The sequence below is a fragment of the Fusarium poae genome, chromosome 1, assembly GCF_019609905.1.
Source record: "Fusarium poae strain DAOMC 252244 chromosome 1, whole genome shotgun sequence".
Lineage (NCBI taxonomy): Eukaryota > Fungi > Ascomycota > Sordariomycetes > Hypocreales > Nectriaceae > Fusarium > Fusarium poae.
Window position 1 is genome coordinate 381,426 of NC_058399.1, and position 18,572 is coordinate 399,997.

The window sequence follows — 18,572 nt, forward strand, 5'->3', positions numbered from 1 at the left end:
TACTGATCCTCGGCAGACTCACAAATACGACTCACTTTCAGCATCCGATTCATCCGATTGCCTAACCATCTAGATATATCAACTTTTCCACCAAACATAAACACCATGACCAAGACAACTAGTGACACTAAGTCTGAGACTGTTGTTGAACCCCCTGTTCCTCAACTCGGGTACCAGGTTACTTGTAAATGCGGCAAGCAAGTCGAGAATGGCACCAAGTGTGGTGCCTGTGGGAGAAAGAATTAAGGGTTATTCTACAATGAATTTATGAACCATGCTCGGCCGGTCAAGAGCTCTGTTTCTGCTTGTTGCATCATTTATTATACGGACGAGGGTTTGGTGCCCAGAGACCGAGATGGATGGGGAAAGGATTCAGACAAGGTAGTTAATAAATCAAGTCAGTGAAATGCTACTATTGTAGCAGTGCATTTACTATATCCAAGAAAATTAAACCCCCTAGTGAAGGTCTGAGACTTTAAACTGTGTAGATATTATCCACTGAGAACTAATGTATAGTTCATACATTATCACATAAAAATCCGTCGTATACTAAGTTCTACAATACGCCTGTGACAGAATAGTCACGTAGGTCAACATTATAGGGAGTGAATTCGTAGATATAACCATCGTCTATGTCATCTGTGGACTATTATTTAGAGATGTCCGAGGCGTAAGTCCCGAAGTATACATAAAAAATCAACTCAATAGTCATCTGTGGACAAGCCTGCAGTTCTCTATTCAGTAAATCCCATCCCGAGGAATATTTCAGATATTCAGATTCAGTCTTAGATATCAATACTTAATATATGTTATTGTAAATAGTATTTTAAAATGCGTATAAAGGTCGTAGCTTACTACCCCATACTGGTCTCCAGCATGCTCAAGATACAACACACTTTTAACATCCAAGTACCCAACGACCTATCTAGATACATTTACCTTACATCAAACTCAAATATGACTCAGACAACAGGTGACGCCAAGCCTGCGACGATTGTTGAGCCTCCTATTGAACAGCTTTCGTACAACGTTACTTGCACAAAGTGTCAACGGCCAGTCGGGAATGGCGAAAAATGTACTTTTTGTGGGCAAACTACATAATTGATGTTCCACATGGTTAGATGTCAGTCATACCGTGGAGTGTACGGGATGTATTCAAGGAAATTATTTAGTAGATAAGACTGTTGAAAGTTGCAAAATCGTATTGTTGTGCGTACCAAAAGGTCACTGTGTTCATATTCTTTTACTGTCTATCTAGTATAGCCTACGCCTTCTTGAGTCTCTTGATGTTATAAGTTAGAGCATAGGATTAAACTGTTCATGCAACTTGACATATTATCACGATAAAGTTCTTCTTACAATACCAAGTTTCCTGATAAGTGACAGAAGGCCAACATGGTACTAGCATCGCATAACCTTCACATCGAGCTCTTTCAGTAAAGGCTCGGCTTTTTCCAGTGCATTCCATGAGAGAACGTCTGTATAGCAGTACTGCATCTTTTCCAGTGGACTAAGCACCTACAGTGATACCACTGGGTCTGGTGGCAGTGCAAAGGTAGTACGATGGATGTCAGGTGCACTGCATACCTGAGCATACAGCACTTGCTTTGGTTACCTAGTGACTCAGAGTTACAGTTAGGTTTGTGAATCACAGTTACCTAAGTATGAGTACGGAAGGAATCATGCATAAAACGGGGTAGGCAGCAACACCTCCCTTTCTTAGTATTTAGGAAGCCGCTTCTCCTACAAACACTCTTCTCTAAACAATCACCTTTCATCATGGGCAGCAATCTATGGACTAAGCCTGGTGAGGGCGAACCCGGTAGTACATACTTGGACGCCGAGTTGGAGATACTCAATACAATTAACTGGGATCGATTACTGTCCATCTCATCAACCCTTCGGAACGGAGTTCACTGTACAATCAGTGAGCGTTACTCCAGCGGCCAATTCAACATGGTCCGGCGCGTCGACTTCACCGATGGCGTCAGCTGGGTCGCGAGAATCCGGATGCCTTTAGCCGATTTTATTCCCGGCGGTCGCGAATCACTGAGCACCGAAGAAACTATCAGAATCGAAATTGCTAGCATGAAACTTTTGAAGTAAGTCGTTTATCACAGATCTGCACTGGAACGTATGCTAACACAAATCAAGAACCAAAACTTCCATTCCCGTCCCCGAAGTCCATTCCTATAACGCTGATCCAGCCAACGACTTCGGAGCACCGTACATTCTGATGGACTACATTCACGGCACTGTTGCTCAAGACTTGAGACAAGAACTCAAATGTGCGCGCGACCTGTATGGCACACCCGATCAGGATCGACGTTTCAGAAAGCAAATGGCCGATATCCAAATCACCCTATCCAGCCTCACGTTCGATCGCATTGGAAGCCTCTACTGTGATGAAGAAACTTCGGAATTCTTCATCGGCCCAGAGATGGAGACTGGCAAAGGCCCCTGGAAGACATCGATGGAGTACTACAATGATGTAGCAGACCACCGCCTTCAGGTTTGCGCAAATCACACACAGGCTGAACTTCATGAGACTCCATCATTCGCGAATCCTATTCTATTCAAGCATCTCATGTCACTGTACAGCGACAGCAAATCCAACCATGGGCCTTTCGGGCTTGTGAACCGCGACTTTGGAGCCCACAACCTTCTCGTGGACGACGAGTTCCGAATTGTCGGTGTCATCGACTTCGACGGAATGATGGCTGCACCGATCGAGGTCGTTGCCCAGTACCCTGTCCTGACTGGACTTGACCGAGAGACACCGTTCTATACTGAGACCAACCCTTATGCACTTGAGCGTATTGAAGTGACCAAGCCAAAGCTCATCGAGTACAAACAAATGCTCAAAGCTGCTGAATCTAGAATCGGAGGAGGAGGCAGCACTGTTGCAGACACATTGATGTCAACTGCGGCTGACGTCTACGGAGGGCTTATGGACTACGATTATCATGCGGTCCCTGTCAACAATCGATGGATGGAAGCTTACACGATACTCCTTTATAATCGTGTCAAGTCCGATTAGAAAATAGTTATTTTAGCAAGGCAGAACAGGACAGTTTCTGAAGACATGGTGGTTATTGGTCAGGGTAAAAATAATTAATTCAATCAAAAATTGTTCAACCTCTATTACCAATGTCATGGAGATTGATGGATGTATTAACTCAGCCTTGCATCTGGTGTAAGTTCCGCGCAGTGCCATTTTGTTCATCAGATGAGAGAAGAGAAAACAACCTACATAAGCGCCCAAGAATGAGCCATGACTGGTGATTTCAGTAAAACCTAAATCATATCACATTGACTTTCAGCTCCAGGTGAATGACAGGGGTGTTTGGTCACTCGGGGGTCGGTGGTCCAGCGGTTAGTGGTCACCGGGCTTAGCCGATGGCTTATCCTCTGAGCCGAAGGTAGTAGGTTTGAATTCTGCGACTCTTAACTTTACTAGCTATTAGAGGAGAAAAAGGCTCCTTATTAGATAGAACCTTAATAGTCTAAGCCTGATTAGGTATACCTATAGAGATAATCCTAGGGAGGGTTTTTAAGGGGCTAATTATATATCTTTACTGTATATCTTATTATATTAAGGAGGGTTTTAATTCGCTAGGATAATTTTCCTTACCTAAAAATAGCCCTAGATTTCCCCTACCTTAGTAGCTAGCTTGCCTACTAGCTAGAACACCTAAGAGCAGGGTCAATGAAAGCTCAATTACACACACACACACGTGTTTGGTCACTCTTTCCAGGGTCCCCCCACAAGCTTGGCGTCTCGGAATATGCATGTTGGTTGATGTTTCCAACACCATCTATCCCATCCTTGCCAACAGCGAGGGATTTTATACCTCCTGTCTTCTTCTTTTCAACATATTCAACCAAAGCCCTTCGTTCTATCCATCGCTATTCTACTGAAGATCGTATCCTTTTCCTTCTATTCCGATTCATTATCATGGCGAGCGCACAGGAGGCAGAAGAGATCATCCAAAGCCTGAGCGGCCACAGTGCGTAAGTGTTCTAAAACTATCTTGATATTCATGATTGCTGATTATAAAGTCTGCTGGGAAAACACGTTGAGAAAAGCGCAAAGAGACTGTTGTACGAACTTCTCCGGTACGCCAACGATAAAACCTTTACCAGAGCCAAGGCAGAAGACAACTCTCCATTCATCACCTTCAAGATCTATCCCGACAGAATTGTTTCCGACTGCAATAGCGACGCCCTGACCAAAGAAGACCTCCGAGCTATTTGCCAGCCAGCCAACAAAGAAAAAATAAACAAAGCCAACTTCAAAACAATCGTCGCCGCTACCAAGAGGACTCACATCCAGTCCGGGAATTTCTCGTTCGAACTCCAGCACAATACCTCCGATCATGACATTAGCGACATTATGAGACCTACCTGGGTAACTCCCGCCCAAACCGTCCCTGATAACGTCACACGCATCACCCTCTATCTTCACGATCAAGGCAGAAAGGACGAGATCCAGGGTTTAAGAGAGATCATCATATCTCAATTCCAACGCCTTGGGCCGGAATCTATCCTTTTCTTGAAAAATATACTGTCTATCAAGGTAGAGTCCCGTCAGCTTGTGGACATACCTCGATCCAGGCATTTCGAAAAGGAAACTATCGACGAATACCGAGTGTCTGTGAAAGTCACCACTGTTGAGCGGAAACACAGTGAAGAGGATATACATACTGAACTTTTCCATGTGACGGGGAGGTCGCAGCCATCAACTGGTTTGACAGCGAATCTTACGTTGGCCTTTCCCTTAACGACTGATTTCGAGGTTAAAATAAAACTCGGTCCATTGAAAAAGTTCAATATTGACCCACTGGACGAATGTAGGATTAAGGTGAGATTTATTGCTGTCAGATTGACGTGCCACCGCTAATAACCTGTACAAGTTCCACATTCACACAGACAATGATATCGACAATGACGAGTATAGTTACATTATGCCTAGATTCTTCAGAAGCCTAGACTTTGAACATGACGTCGCAGATTTATTCATCAAGGCTATTTTGCAGTTCTCCGAGCACCCAACTCTTCGGTACGGCTGGCCGAGGTTCCTCCCCGGCATGTACCCAGATTCCATCTTTCTTCATGATATTATCCGAGATTGGATATCCCAGAATCCTGTGTTCTTATCAAGACACACGAAACAATGGCGTCTTCTCCATCACCTTGCTTCACCAGGCCCTGATGCTCAAGACGACGCTGGAAACCCGTTGCTGGACGATGAGATTAATGACCTGTTTCTTTCGAGCAAGTATCCTCCAGAGGTGACCCAGATCTTGAGAGACTATGGACTCGCAGATCTTAGCAACGCTCAATGTCTTGATCTGCTGAAAGCTCATCTTACCCATTCCAATTTGCGTTGGCATAAGAAAAGTTGGACCAAAGAGTGGCACACTGCTTTGGCTAAACTCATTTCGAAACTTCTCGATGATGATGAGTATTCAGAAAAGGTCAAATCACTTCGTATCTTACAACTTGAAGATGGCAGTTTGGTATCAGCAGTCTCTCAACCAGTCTATTTCCCCTCAACGGGAACCTTTCTAATCCCTGAGACTCTAGACTTGGCATTTATCAGGGAATCTAGAAGTCATGGACGTTACCCAAAAGCACTATATCAGCGGCTTGGGGTCATGGAGGCGTCTATTGTCCAGGTGAGAGAATTGATCTTTGAGACATTTTCTAAAGAACTTTCACTCGATGATATCAAAAGTTACCTTCATTATCTATACCTCACCCATCATTCTTTCAAAACCATGGACGAACAGCAGTACAGCGCAGTGAGGGTTATGAATATGGATAAGAAGATGATGAAGCCTCGCGATAACATCATTTACTTGCCAGGAACGGAACATCCTTATACTCCACAGAGTCTCCTTGGAATGGGCATGTTTGGGTTGAGCCATCCGATCGACTACTTACACCCATACCTTCTTGAGAATGCACCAAACCAACCTGAAGTCTTTCATGTACCCTGGAGGAAGTGGTTGTGTGATTGCCTTGGTCTGAAGGACAGACTAAGTCTGATTGCTGATCAGCCATCTGAACCCGGGACCGAAAAGACGGAACTGTTGTCTGAGAGCTGTAAATATGTTCTCAAGAATCGACCAGACAGATTTCTGGGGTGGATTCAACACATTTGGGCTTTTGAGGGGTCTCAAATCACGGAAAATCAAGCCCTGTTATCAGAGATTCGAGAACTCCGTGCAGAAGGCCTCTGCGGCTTGGACCGTCCTATGCTTCTTGACGACACATGGCTCCCCCATCCAAATCTCAAAGATACTGTGGCCCGTTATATGAAATATCCCGAAACCTTTCCGTTCCTGAAACTTGGAGAAGACAAATATGAGGGTCTGGCTATCACTACCAAATGGTCGTTTCTCACACAGCACTTTGGCGTCAAACAGGACCAGGATCTGGATTTTTTTACTACAATTCTGGATTCTATTAAGCGCTCGCGCAAGACGATCACAGCTTCGCAGGTGAAAAACATTTACGAGTTATATTCTGTCATAAAAACAAGGTTTCTGGTCTGCTCTGACGACGAAAAGCGGCGCGCAGTGTAAGTTTCAATCTGTACTGCTTCAAGGAAATGATTAACAGTATCACAGGAGCTTCTTCAGAAATTCGGGTATTTTATACGGAGATAGTAGAGTACCCTGGAACGGCACCTTCTGTTGTCACTGGAAAGCGCCTAATAATACAATGAATCGGCGTTCTCTCAAGAGTTTTTACGAAAGAAACGTTCTTGACAAGAAGACTTTGCAAGATATTTCGCATTTATTCCGTGTCGTATTAAGCATACCAGATGCCACCGCGGGAGATTTGGTGGAGGAATTGCGTGTTCTGCGAGGCGATGGCTGTAAGAACATAGCTCGGATTACGAAAATTTACAACTATTTGGACAAGGAGATAAATTCATCACCTGAATTGAGGTACGCACGCCGTTGTTTTGGGGATGTCGTTTCTAGTAGAGCTAAACATCAAGAAACAGGACTGCCTTTGGCGAAGACAGAGTTATCTTATTGCACAATGATAAAGATTCGAAATGGCTTCCCGTCAAGGAATGTTTCTGGTCTGAGTCAGAAATCACACCGACAAACTGTAGCCTTAAGAAATGCTACCCGGGCTTAAAGAACTTCTTTGTCGACAAACTGGGTATCCGAATATCTTCTTACGACAAACTCGTTTATTCCACTTCAACCGATGTGGAAGAAGTGAAGACAACCATATTATCATTCATGGATCAAGCAAAGTTTCTCCACAAATACCCATCAGAACTAATGAAGGCAGCAAAGATCTTCCCCGTGCAACGCCCTACTGGGGAGGGTCAGCCGCCGAGTCCCGTTGAACTATGCTCTCTTGACACAGAGTTTGCTATTGGGGACCGCGAGTACTTAAGGAAGGCAATGCAGTCTAGCATCAAGATGCTAAGCTTCGACGTCACAGAGGTGAGACGGCTACAGCCTCTTTTTAAGTGGCTCGGGATTGAGAATCGATACCTCTCTGTACTGGTGGAAGAGAGATTGAATGCTACTTCGCGATACACTTACGAAGAATTGAAACTAGGTTCCAAGGCATATCACATTGCTCGGTAAGTATATAAATCAAAAATTTGGGTGGTGGATCTAATCGTAAACCATTTTCTTTAGTGTTGCTGAAGCATTCAACCACTACGGGTCCTTCAAAGATGCATTCTCGTTATATCAGAAACTACGGACAGCAAAATTTGTGAAAATCGATTCCATCTTGACATATATGGTAGTAGTCCAAGATGATGAGAGAATCAAGTCAAAGGGTTCGCCAAAGACGCTTGCGCATATCTCCTCCGATTTCGACGGAGATATCACTATTTATGTGGACTACAACGACAACAACAAGCAGCTGTGCCTTTTCTCGGTGTTGCCTAGGAAGATACAACAATGGCTGATGCAAGACAAAGGGCGAAGTTGCGATTTCGAAGTCACCAACGCCCTAACTTTGATCTTTGCTAGTGATGTCGCCATCTTGGATGAGGTTCTCGAAGATCAAGGTATAGTCAAAGTCTCTTTCGAGAATCTTGACAACGATGAGGTAACGACCAATGGAGGGGCATATCAATCGCTGGTGAAGGCAGAGGAGCCTGTTACTTTGACCATACGGGAACGATAGAGTGGCGTTTCATCCCACGGTGGCGAGTCTATTGGTAGATTGGAAGGGGTGTCACGAAGGAGTCTTGTAGCTTGGAGCACTGATGTCTCTTTAGTTGATGTTCGTTGATCGAATAGAATTTTTTTCTGTAACATAAAGATGTGCTTCATGGATTATGTTAATTTTCGTTGTTCGGGGTTGAGGCATGATCATGACGTTGAAGCCAGAACAAACGAGGCTTTGGTGAACAAAGACATTTGGTTGTCCTCATTGATCTGGTTGCTGACACAACGAACAAGTGTCTTGTCAAACAAAGGCAAATTTTATGATAGCGGACCTAAATGAAAAATATCGCAAACAACGTCTTGGTTCACATAACATGCCCAGTGTTCCGCAGAGCTTGTTCCTACTCTAGCATACATATACTCTGCTATCTGGCCATGAAGAAATCCCATCAACCACAAGCTTTGCTATTTGCAAAAGACACCTGCAACACATCAACACAAACCAGAAACACATTTTCCCAACTACCCACAGCAATCAGTCAAAATGGACAACACGGAAAGGTATCTCACCTCGATCGATTTCGCGGCATCAAACAAGACGGACGAAATTGACCACCCAGACCACATCCTTTGGCAATGCAGACCGACAACCAAGCTCACTCTCATGGAAAAGATGCAAGGTAAGGAGCACTGCCGGCGTATCAACTACATGGAGAACGATGTCTGCGCTGGGTGCTCTGCCAAGCGTACTGTCGGGGCTCTTGCGATGGCTCGTGAAGCTAGAGTCATTGGCGAGCTCATCACTCATGATGTGTACGGCAATGAGATTTGGCGGTACAAGGTGGAAGAGTAGTTTACTCAGGCCACGGAAGTACGAGTGCTAGGGGAGGAGGTTTGATGAACGAAGTATGAATCACTTGCCTTGGTAGGTATCTGTGGCGACTCACTGACGTTCTAGAAAGATGTGTGAGTTCAAGTAGCACCAAAAAAAGTATAAAGTAGTCTTACTGAATAGAGACATGATGATTCCGCAACTACAATATTTTCCCCTGTGATTAGCATAACTTTTTTTCAATCTGGTCAGGTAACGTTTCTGGTCTTAGATGGTATAAGAACTAATCTTCTAACCAGTGACTTCTCCTCCAAACTTTTGACAACATTCTTTAGCAGATACCTAATCTGTCTTACCTTAGACGTGGCAACATTATGGCACCTATCAAAGTACTATACCCTGACCACGTCTACTGGAAGTGCGTGCAATTTTGGGATTCGGGGGTGAAATGTGAAGGAAATACGGGTATTGCTTTCAAGAAATGCACATTCTGTTCAAAGGATCGCATAGTTGATTCGCATGCTTTGAATAAAGATGGTGTGGATATTGGGTATCTCAACATTATCTTTTATGATGGTAGTGAACACTGGCATTATTCTATTGAACGAACTTGAGTATGTGATTTAAAGTAAAGTGTGCTGAACAGAACTTGTTGGGTTCCATTAAACGGACAGATATCTATCTTACTAAGATAATTCAAGAAGATCGTTAATGCACCAACTGTGCACTCTCCGAAGCGACAACATGTTCCCATACTGATGTCTTCAATTATGACACCAATCGAGAGTTGTTTACTAGAGGAAATTTCTTGACATCAGGTTCTATCCTTACATGGGTTGTGAGATTCGTTTCGACAGGGCTCACTCTGGCAGCCTTGCTGCGACGCCGGCGTAATAAGCTTCATCAAAAGTCAGTATGCGTGAACCAAGATATGAATGAGATTGCACTTACAAGATGCCCGCGATTATTGCGATGATGATAGGAACACCCAATCCGACGCTAACTCCAACGATGATGGCGTTTGACACGCCCCCAGTCTTGCGGTCAAAGAATGAATCGTTATTGTCGTTATCGCCGCCTCCAGTATAAGCTGCCGGCTTGCCGCTGGTTGTAATCATCTCCTTGGCATTGTTGCCGAATCCGATGGCACTGCGGGTAGCAGAACCAGTCGTCTTCGGCCAAGTTGCTTCCTCACCTGGAGATAAGACTGTGACCAGCGACTCTGTAATAACTGTCCCCAGTTAAAGACACAGTTAAAGATATATATTACTCTCTGATATTGAGATAACAGGTCTATATATAATCTAGATCAATTATATGAATTTAGCCTCTAGATTTAGCCCTGCTTTAATTTAATATTATAAATTATCTTAATAGAACCTTAAATTAACCTTTAGTTCCTTTATCCTTATTCTCTAGTTACCTCTATATATAGTACCTTTATAGTCTTATATTAATAACCTTAGCTCTTTAATTAAAGATATTAATAATATAAATAATCTACTTTATTAAGTAAATTAGCTATTATTAAATATACTTTATATTTATAATTATAAAGAAATTTTCTTTTTTAATTTTTAATTTTTTATTTAATTCTAGCTTTTTATATAGCTTTATTAAGGCTTTTAGCTTTTTATAAAAATAACCCTTTTTAGCTTTTTTTTTAAAAAATAAAAGAATTTAATAATTAAAGGTAACTAGCTTAATAGTATTTTTATAGTTATATATATTAAAATCTTAACTTATAAAAAAGGCCTTTTTTTTTAATAAAGAATCTTTTAATAAAGATATAAAGGCTAGCTTAATAATCCTAGGTTTAAGATTATTATTATTATTATAATAAATATTAATTTCTTTTAATAAGCTATAGTAATATATATAATCTAGCTAAATAACTAAGAGGTATATATATTATATTTATAATATAATTAATATTATAGATTAAAGGGAAAGACTATAATTAATTAACTATTTTTAATAGATTAATAATTATAAAAAAAAGAAATAATTACTATATATATAGCTTAAAAGCTTCTTTTATATAATCTTTATTATAGAGTTTAATTATTATTTTAATATATATATTTTTAATAGAAAAGTAAATTATTAAGAGAATCTTAATTTAATATATTAAGTTTTTAATCTATATAGATATTCTATTAAAAATTAGAGTTATTAAGAGGCTTAGACTAGTATTTACTAGTAAAGTACAGAAAATCAAGTAATAACTGTTTTCAATGCAGTCTGCATTGATGCAGGGCAGTCGAGCAATCCTGCAGTCAAGCATGCGATGGCACTTACAGTTTTCTTGGTTGTGAGGGTCGTGGTCTCAAGATCATCGTTATCGTCCTGGGCCGCACGAGCGTCAATAGCCAGAGTCGTCGCGACCGGAGGAGCGCTCACAGCGCAGACTTCAGCGATTCTGGTAGTGAAGATAGGGATCTCGGTTGATGCCGTTGGGCCCCATGCAAACTGGCCAAGGGCGGCACTTGCGCCGGCAGCAGCTCCGACAACGAATCTGTAGTCTTGGTGAACCTTCAGGGCGCAGTCGACATCGTCGTCGCTGGCCGTGATGTTCGTGACAAACTCAGCGACATTGACATAAACACGACTCTCAGCACCAGCGGAAAGAACGTAATCCTCCGAGTTGAAGTCCCCAACCTCAACTTCAAATCCTGGCGTCAAGTCTAGGTCAAAGACCTCGACACCCGCTCGGAGTGACAGCTGTAGGGCAGCCTTAAGAACCGTGCCGGCTGACTCGATTGTCACGGGAAGGAACTCAAACTTGCCGCCGTTGTAGACTATGTCGGATGCATCTTCGGAAAAGAGAGCCATCTTGAGGAGAAAACCATCGTCCAACTTGACGTGGAAGCCACTCCTGATAGTGAGCTCAGCCTCGGCACTGAGGATGAGGTCAAAAGAGAGGACTGCACCCAGGAACATGTCTCCAGCGATGTCGATATGCATCCCTCTGGTCTTGTAGAGACTGACTTGGTATGTGACTCCTCCGGCGAAGGTAGTGTCGAGTTCCACGTATAGTTCGAAACCGTCAAGCTGTAACTCAAGAACGGCACTAGGGAAGTCAGGCAGGTTGATGTCTAGATCAACGTCTAAAGGCGGGATGCGAAATGGAAGCAAGTCGATTTCTCCAGCCCAGTCTTCTATCTGGTCAATTGTGTCCGTCACAGCATCTTTGACTGTATCCAGGATGGTGCTGGTGTTGAAGCCATCATCCACAATGAGTGAAGCAGTCGCTTTACCCTTGCTGTAACAAGTGGCACACGTAATTTCGATACCAGCGGAGTATGTCGTTGAATGCTCGGATTTATTTCCTGAACTCTCGGTCTTCTCATCTGGACTGTTCGGATTGTCTTGTTGCTTTTTCGTCTTATCTTTTGGTTTCTTCGAATCGCCTTCTGTCTTCTTGGTAATTTCTCCTTTACTAAGTAGTGGTAGATTCGAAGTTAGCTCCATATTCTCCACGCTATATGCCAGAAGGCGGCTCATTTAACAATCGACGTACAACTTGAAGAGAGTCATGTCACTAAAGTCTCTGTCCAGTGAAGTGCTGTTGCTGAACTCTTTGGCTCTCTTGCTATGGTCCACAGCGGTAAGTGAATGTGCGAGATAGCGCATAGAATGAGTTGTCGCCTTCCGTCTACTGTGCCGAACGACGTCTGTAGATCCGACTACAAGAGTCATCAAGACAGCCAAAGCCAACACAAAAGCGAAACGAGACATGCTGAAAAAAGTTGGAGTTTGTTGATATGCAGGTTTGGATAGTAGAAATCTGATGACTGCTGGGGAATGGTATTTACGCTCGACGACGGTCATTGACCTTATATAGATTGAGCTTGCCTTCTACTCGCAGCCGGTCTTCTGCCTTCAGCCATTACGGGCCGAAACACCGGTTTGTGCGAGGGACATCTATGGATTGTCACATCGCAGCCTCAGCCGCAAGCTGAGATGCATATGCATCGGTCTATTGAGAACACAACCTCCTGGACTAGTCTAGACCTGCTTCCCGAAGCCCTGTCGGAGTTTGGTACCCCCTCCCCCAACTTTGCTCTAAGGATCAGGCGTGATAGTCCTACAGATTCCATCAAGGCTGCAGCCCTTGGTTTCAAACCATGTAGGCTGAGGAGGGGTAAGTCCCCTGCAGAGATTCGGCTGCTGCTGCGTTGGTCAACGATACCTGAACGACGGACGAGTGTACTATTGCCATGGTATCAGTTATCTATGTGATTAACTATAAAGCTTATCATGACACTATCGTCTCCCATTTAATGTTTGCCTTACACATCCCATATACGAGATAACAAATATAGCGATAACACTGAGGATGAACTCTACCATCTGCAATGCCAGTCCCCCCCCCAAATCGTGTACAGTGGTGGTGGTGGTGCGAATACCCCTGGCATGTCTTACTTTCCACTCCTTCCCCGATACTTAAGTAGCTTGGAATTCGATAGCGTTCGAGACTGGGGATAGCAGAGTGCACAGCGGGTAATAGATGACAGTGATGGTCTATCACTACCCTGCTGACCTTTATGCGTACTTTCAGGCAGTCTGATTCCTACTACCTATGAACTAGAAAGTAATAAATGTCTTGTCATTCTATCCAGGAGATATTTCCGGCAAGAGACCTAATACCTACGAAGGAAAGATGGTGTTGGTGATGTTGGGCCAAGGTTCAGCCGCACTAGACTAGTGTGCCTGATTCGTTTCTGCGCCCCGTTCTGATTTCCGTCTTTTTCTCCGTTGCTTCTTACACGACAGCCTGCTTTAGATCATGCAGCCGGTGTGATTCGGCTATACATAATGGTGTTGTCAGAACCAATATTGTCTTAACGCGTCAGTCTAGAGATATCCTAATCATGCGTTGACTTGTCTAGAACCTCTAAGAAAAGGTCCTGAGGAATGTAACCTCGCCACGTTTCTCATTCCCAACTACCAAAAAGATTAAAGGCTAGCTGAGATCTGACAAATTCAGCTCTTGGAGAGAATTATAGTTGACTACTATCAACGGGCATTGCATCAGACTAGAGAGGGGACTGGAACAAATTATTGTGGTAGTATTATGGTTGCAGGTCGCACTGCTATTTCAAGGTGTGTTTTACACATCACATGGTATTACAACCCAGTCCAGGTGTATTGCCAAGAAAGCCATTTACATTGTTTTTGCAATCAGGCCGGGCAGGTAAACCTGAAAGGAGGCCAGTTAATTTGGGAATACTAAGTCAAAGACAAGGAGGCCCGAAACCAAATACTGCCTTGGTATGAGTAATCGAGTCATGTGACCTTTAAACTCGCCTCGTCGTGATGTTATCAAGTAGGGATAAGGTTCTATAAGCCTTATAGTCTCCATGACAAAGTTAGGATGCAGCAAAAACAATCATCCTCGGAAGCTAAAATCATAAAGTATAAATAAGTCACATAGAGTTTTAATAAATTGAACTATTTAAATTGCCAAAAGCGCCTACCCAGTCTTTTATCTGAATATTTAAATCATAATCACCTTTATGCCTTCTTTCTTCACGACATCTATCCCAAACCCACGCTATCGTCATAGAGAACCAGAAACACTAACAAAGCGACGACCATATTTCGCAAATGGCCGAGGACAAGGCATTGGTGTCTCCACCGACACTCGAGGTAGTCACCGCGTGTCATGTTTCCAATGCACAGGATGAATTCTTATACACGGAATCCACTGTACGCGTCAACGGGGAATATCATTTTGTTATGGAAATCTATCAATGGTTCGATTTGGACGATCTTGTTAACCTTGACTTCAGTCAATTGGATCTGACAGGTCTGATCCTGGAAGAAATTCCAGACAAGGTCGCATTGGCCATGGCGGATTCTTTCGCAATCGAGTCAATCAAAGCAATCCCAATCCCTGTTGAGAACATCTGCCCCAGATTCACGTCTTCTCTTACTGCCGCACCCGAACGAATCATGGATAACAACTGCTTTTTCAAGTACGCCCGTCTAGATCGCAAGGCAGCCGAGCCAAACAATAGGATCAAGCAAATTGTTCTGATGGAGGCCAAGGCCTGCGAGGTACTGATGAAGCATCCCCATCCAAATGTCGCCAAATACTGGGGATGTTATGTTGTCGACGGTAGAATTCGAGCTCTTTGCTATCAAAAGTATATCATGACTCTCAAACAACGCAAAAAAACAGGTATACCTCTTAATGTACCGAAATGTTTAAGGGGTATTCGAGACGGCATCTGTCATATGCACAGTTTGGGTCTTATACATAACGACATCAACCCCAACAATATCATGATAGACGAATTCGACAACCCTGTCATCATTGACTTTGATTCGTGTACATGTCAAGGGGAAAAGGTTGTCAAGGGGTGGACTAGGAACTGGTGCATGGAGGGGGCGGAACTAAGCTCGCCTGAGAACGACTTTTATGGACTTCGAAAAATAGAGGAGTACCTATTGCGACCGGAGCAGGAGGTCATGAACTCATGTGAAGACATTGAGGGGGAGTTGGAAGGAATGCGAACTCAAGTGTAAATAGAGAGGGCAATCTGTCATGTAGATGCAATACAGTTGGCGCCAGGATTAGCACTGGCATAAACAGGTATTATTCAATTGAAGTTAGAATGATTCTCATATTATTACCCTGGAGAATTAACCGGAACAAAGTCGTTTTGGGAAGATTAACATTGGGTTCCTTATGTACATTCCGGTGTCTAATAACCAAGTTAAGGAGATCATGAATCATTCTTTCACTTTTCTTACAAAGCTCTTCTTCTTTAGTCTCAAAATAAACACATATTTCCAGAATTCCAATCTGCTTGTGTCCTTGCTTTTAATACCAATTTATCAGAAGCATGTCTCCGATATTCAATCCTAGATTGTATTAGCCAACCGTGATCAAATCAAGATGGGGGATCATACAAGTCTGGTTTATGTATGTCTAATTCGTCAGCAGGAATTCCTAGAATCTGAGAAAGCACACCACAAGACCTCGGTCCACTACTCTTGTCGATCACATCATGGTACAGTTGATGAGCTGATAGTGAGTAGTCAGGCGTGACGGCTGTATCTTTGCTGGCCATCCCGATCAAGGAGTAGACTTTATCTCGAATATCGGAACATTGCCAATCCTGAAATATGTTGATCAATGTCAACAACGACGGTGCTGTGGTATCTGGATGTCGCCAATGGGCACGCTGCCATATCATAACAGCGGCAGAGCTCTGTAGCACCTGAACAACATATTCATGGTGTGTCTGCCAATTTTCATCCTCCAAAGACTTCATCTTTAGATAGAGGCTTTCGGCAGCACTCCATTCGCAGCTTCTACTGCCACACCAGATGGTGATGTCTTGGGCATATATGATCTCTTGAATGATCCACATCCTTCGCCAATAGGGTTGATTGAATAGATGCGTCAACGCTCTTCCTTCTTGCCTGGACCATGGACTGCGATATCCTAATCCTCGGCGTTTGAGTTTCTGTTTCGAACAAGAATCAAGGAAGGCCATTGCTAGATCACTGTCATCAACATCTTGCCCGAGCCATATATATACATGTTTAGCCTGGGCATATATCCGCCTCATCAAGTTGACCTGATGGTTTCGTTCGTGGATGTTGCTTTGGTTAATACATATAGCATCAATCCAGAACAGTTTGGGCCGGCTGATGAGCATACTTTGACCGCGGAGGAAATGCCATAGATTCTCTCGGATGTCAAGTGCAGTTCCGTTTTTCAAGTAGATCTGTCGAAGATTTGTATCGTCTCCCCAAGTGTATGACAGCGCTGTATAGTCTGGGCAGGACGACATATCAGTATAGCAAAAAGTCCCTCGGATGTTGTCCGATCCATGAGATGGATAAAGTTGAAAAAGACGAATCTCGAGATTGGAAAAGTCCAAATTCTCATAAATCGAGGACCCTTTGACTTCACCATCAGCCTTTAGGGCGGGACCAGTTGGGTTTTGAAGTCCCGGGGACAGGGCAGCTGATCGTGGCTCAGCAGCCAAGGGCTTGTCTGTCTTCGAAGTTACACGTTCTCTCTTTGCCCTTTGATCAAACAATCCTTTCTTGATCGCTTCCATCTTAAGGGCGAATGGCGTACTGGCAGACAGGGCTTCCGTAGCTTCCCTTTCTAGTCGCTGAGATCGTTCCTGGCGTCGAATTGTCGCCCTTAACTCGCGCCCAGCAGTCTCGAGACGAATGGTTTGGAGTTTATCATCCATACCGTAACCCAGTGACAGCAGAAACTGGCTTAACAGGATTTTATTCACTCGCGAGTTGTCTTGATGCGACATTGCCCTGAGAACCTTTCGATTCAATTTCGCCATGTCTTCCATCACAGCCACAGCGTTATCAGTGGCGAGTTCAGAAATCTCGCGCGCTGTCGCATTTGGTATGATGTGATCATAAGAATGTCCTCTGGAGAAAATGCAACCATCACGCTCGCAAGGGAGGAATGATGAATGTGGCGAAGAATGACCTGCGAACAGAGCACATTCAGGCGACGAACACATGGTTCTCCACATCCTATGACATGATTTATGACCTTGAGATAAGCAACATTGTGCGAAATCACATGGCTTCCATATCAGATCTATATTCGGAAATCGTGATATTGAATCAGGGCGAGAAGTTGGAGTCGGACCGAACTGTTTCCAAATTCCAATAGACTCGACAGCACGAGAGATTTGGGGCAACCAGTTAAAAAGAGACAAGGGGGACCATTCGAGAGCCTGCCGCGGTGATTCTGCTGCAGTCATGTCTTCATCTTTTCTTGCCTCATAAAAAGGTGTGTTTTTATCATAGAGATCAGTAGCACCAGAACGAAACATGGGACGGCCACTGTCACTCTGGGAGGGGGGATCATTAGTTAGATGTAAAGAATTCCAGTGATAGAGTGTCATGATATGTTCCGAGTGTTTAAGAACTTATACTGTGAGGTGCAGGGAATAATTATGATGTGAGAAGAATACAGTCGAAATCTAGTATCTTCTTGATGTAATCTCTGCTTTTTTAGAGAATAAACAGAACCAGGGAAAAGAAGGAAAAGGGGGGGCAAAGGAGTCAAAAGAAATAACATCAGCAGCGAGGGAACTATAGTTGAATTTACCTCTTAACGAAGACAGCTATAACGTAAACTACGTGACTAAAAGACAACCAACGAGATTTCATGCGCCTCACTTTAGACTGATTTCTACTCAACCTAGTGGAAAGTGTAAAAACTATTTCGCAGTGTGTAACAATGCTTGAGGCCTGCCTACAGGAGGCCCAATCAAGTCGTAACACGATATAACCATAAACCGTTCGCTCATAGGTTGTGATACATCTGTCGACACACACCAATATGTAGGACTGGAGGTCCTATGTCAGCAATATTGTTCGAGTGACAGCTGTCGCTGAATGGTCGATTTAATTACTGTGACAACCCCGTGAAAGACAATCATGGCTAGTATTTTCCTTCAATTGTGCACAACGTGACACTTTCCTGTTGGTAATCATAGTCAACGGCCTGTTCCAAGATTATTATCACAGTATTTGAAAAGACGTATCAATTAGCAAACAGAGTCTTTGAT

General features: G+C 43.4%; 6 protein-coding genes across 6 annotated transcripts; 4 read left to right on the forward strand and 2 right to left on the reverse strand.

Annotated features, from left to right (window-relative positions):
- Positions 1 to 1,779: 1,779 nt before the first annotated feature.
- Positions 1,780 to 3,040, forward strand: FPOAC1_000144 (uncharacterized protein; the record flags this gene model as incomplete). Its single annotated transcript, XM_044844764.1, has 2 exons — positions 1,780 to 2,102; positions 2,155 to 3,040. 2 exons carry the CDS (start codon positions 1,780 to 1,782, stop codon positions 3,038 to 3,040), a joined length of 1,209 nt encoding a protein of 402 aa, XP_044710680.1.
- A 918-nt stretch (positions 3,041 to 3,958) lies between these two features.
- FPOAC1_000145 (uncharacterized protein) lies at positions 3,959 to 8,178 on the forward strand (the record flags this gene model as incomplete). Its single annotated transcript, XM_044844765.1, has 6 exons — positions 3,959 to 4,014; positions 4,063 to 4,864; positions 4,917 to 6,589; positions 6,639 to 6,962; positions 7,022 to 7,621; positions 7,680 to 8,178. 6 exons carry the CDS (start codon positions 3,959 to 3,961, stop codon positions 8,176 to 8,178), a joined length of 3,954 nt encoding a protein of 1,317 aa, XP_044710681.1.
- A 528-nt stretch (positions 8,179 to 8,706) lies between these two features.
- Positions 8,707 to 9,015, forward strand: FPOAC1_000146 (uncharacterized protein; the record flags this gene model as incomplete). Its single annotated transcript, XM_044844766.1, has 1 exon — positions 8,707 to 9,015. The coding sequence occupies one exon, from the start codon at positions 8,707 to 8,709 to the stop codon at positions 9,013 to 9,015; it is 309 nt and encodes a 102-aa protein (XP_044710682.1).
- A 747-nt stretch (positions 9,016 to 9,762) lies between these two features.
- Positions 9,763 to 12,735, reverse strand: FPOAC1_000147 (uncharacterized protein; the record flags this gene model as incomplete). The annotated part of the gene is made up of 4 exons (XM_044844767.1): positions 9,763 to 9,892; positions 9,946 to 10,166; positions 11,296 to 12,436; positions 12,518 to 12,735. The coding sequence occupies 4 exons, from the start codon at positions 12,733 to 12,735 to the stop codon at positions 9,763 to 9,765; spliced, it is 1,710 nt and encodes a 569-aa protein (XP_044710683.1).
- A 1,872-nt stretch (positions 12,736 to 14,607) lies between these two features.
- FPOAC1_000148 (uncharacterized protein) lies at positions 14,608 to 15,531 on the forward strand (the record flags this gene model as incomplete). Its single annotated transcript, XM_044844768.1, has 1 exon — positions 14,608 to 15,531. One exon carries the CDS (start codon positions 14,608 to 14,610, stop codon positions 15,529 to 15,531), a length of 924 nt encoding a protein of 307 aa, XP_044710684.1.
- Positions 15,532 to 15,899: 368 nt separating this feature from the next.
- FPOAC1_000149 (uncharacterized protein) lies at positions 15,900 to 17,525 on the reverse strand (the record flags this gene model as incomplete). The annotated part of the gene is made up of 1 exon (XM_044844769.1): positions 15,900 to 17,525. The coding sequence occupies one exon, from the start codon at positions 17,523 to 17,525 to the stop codon at positions 15,900 to 15,902; it is 1,626 nt and encodes a 541-aa protein (XP_044710685.1).
- Between the last annotated feature and the right edge of the window lie 1,047 nt (positions 17,526 to 18,572).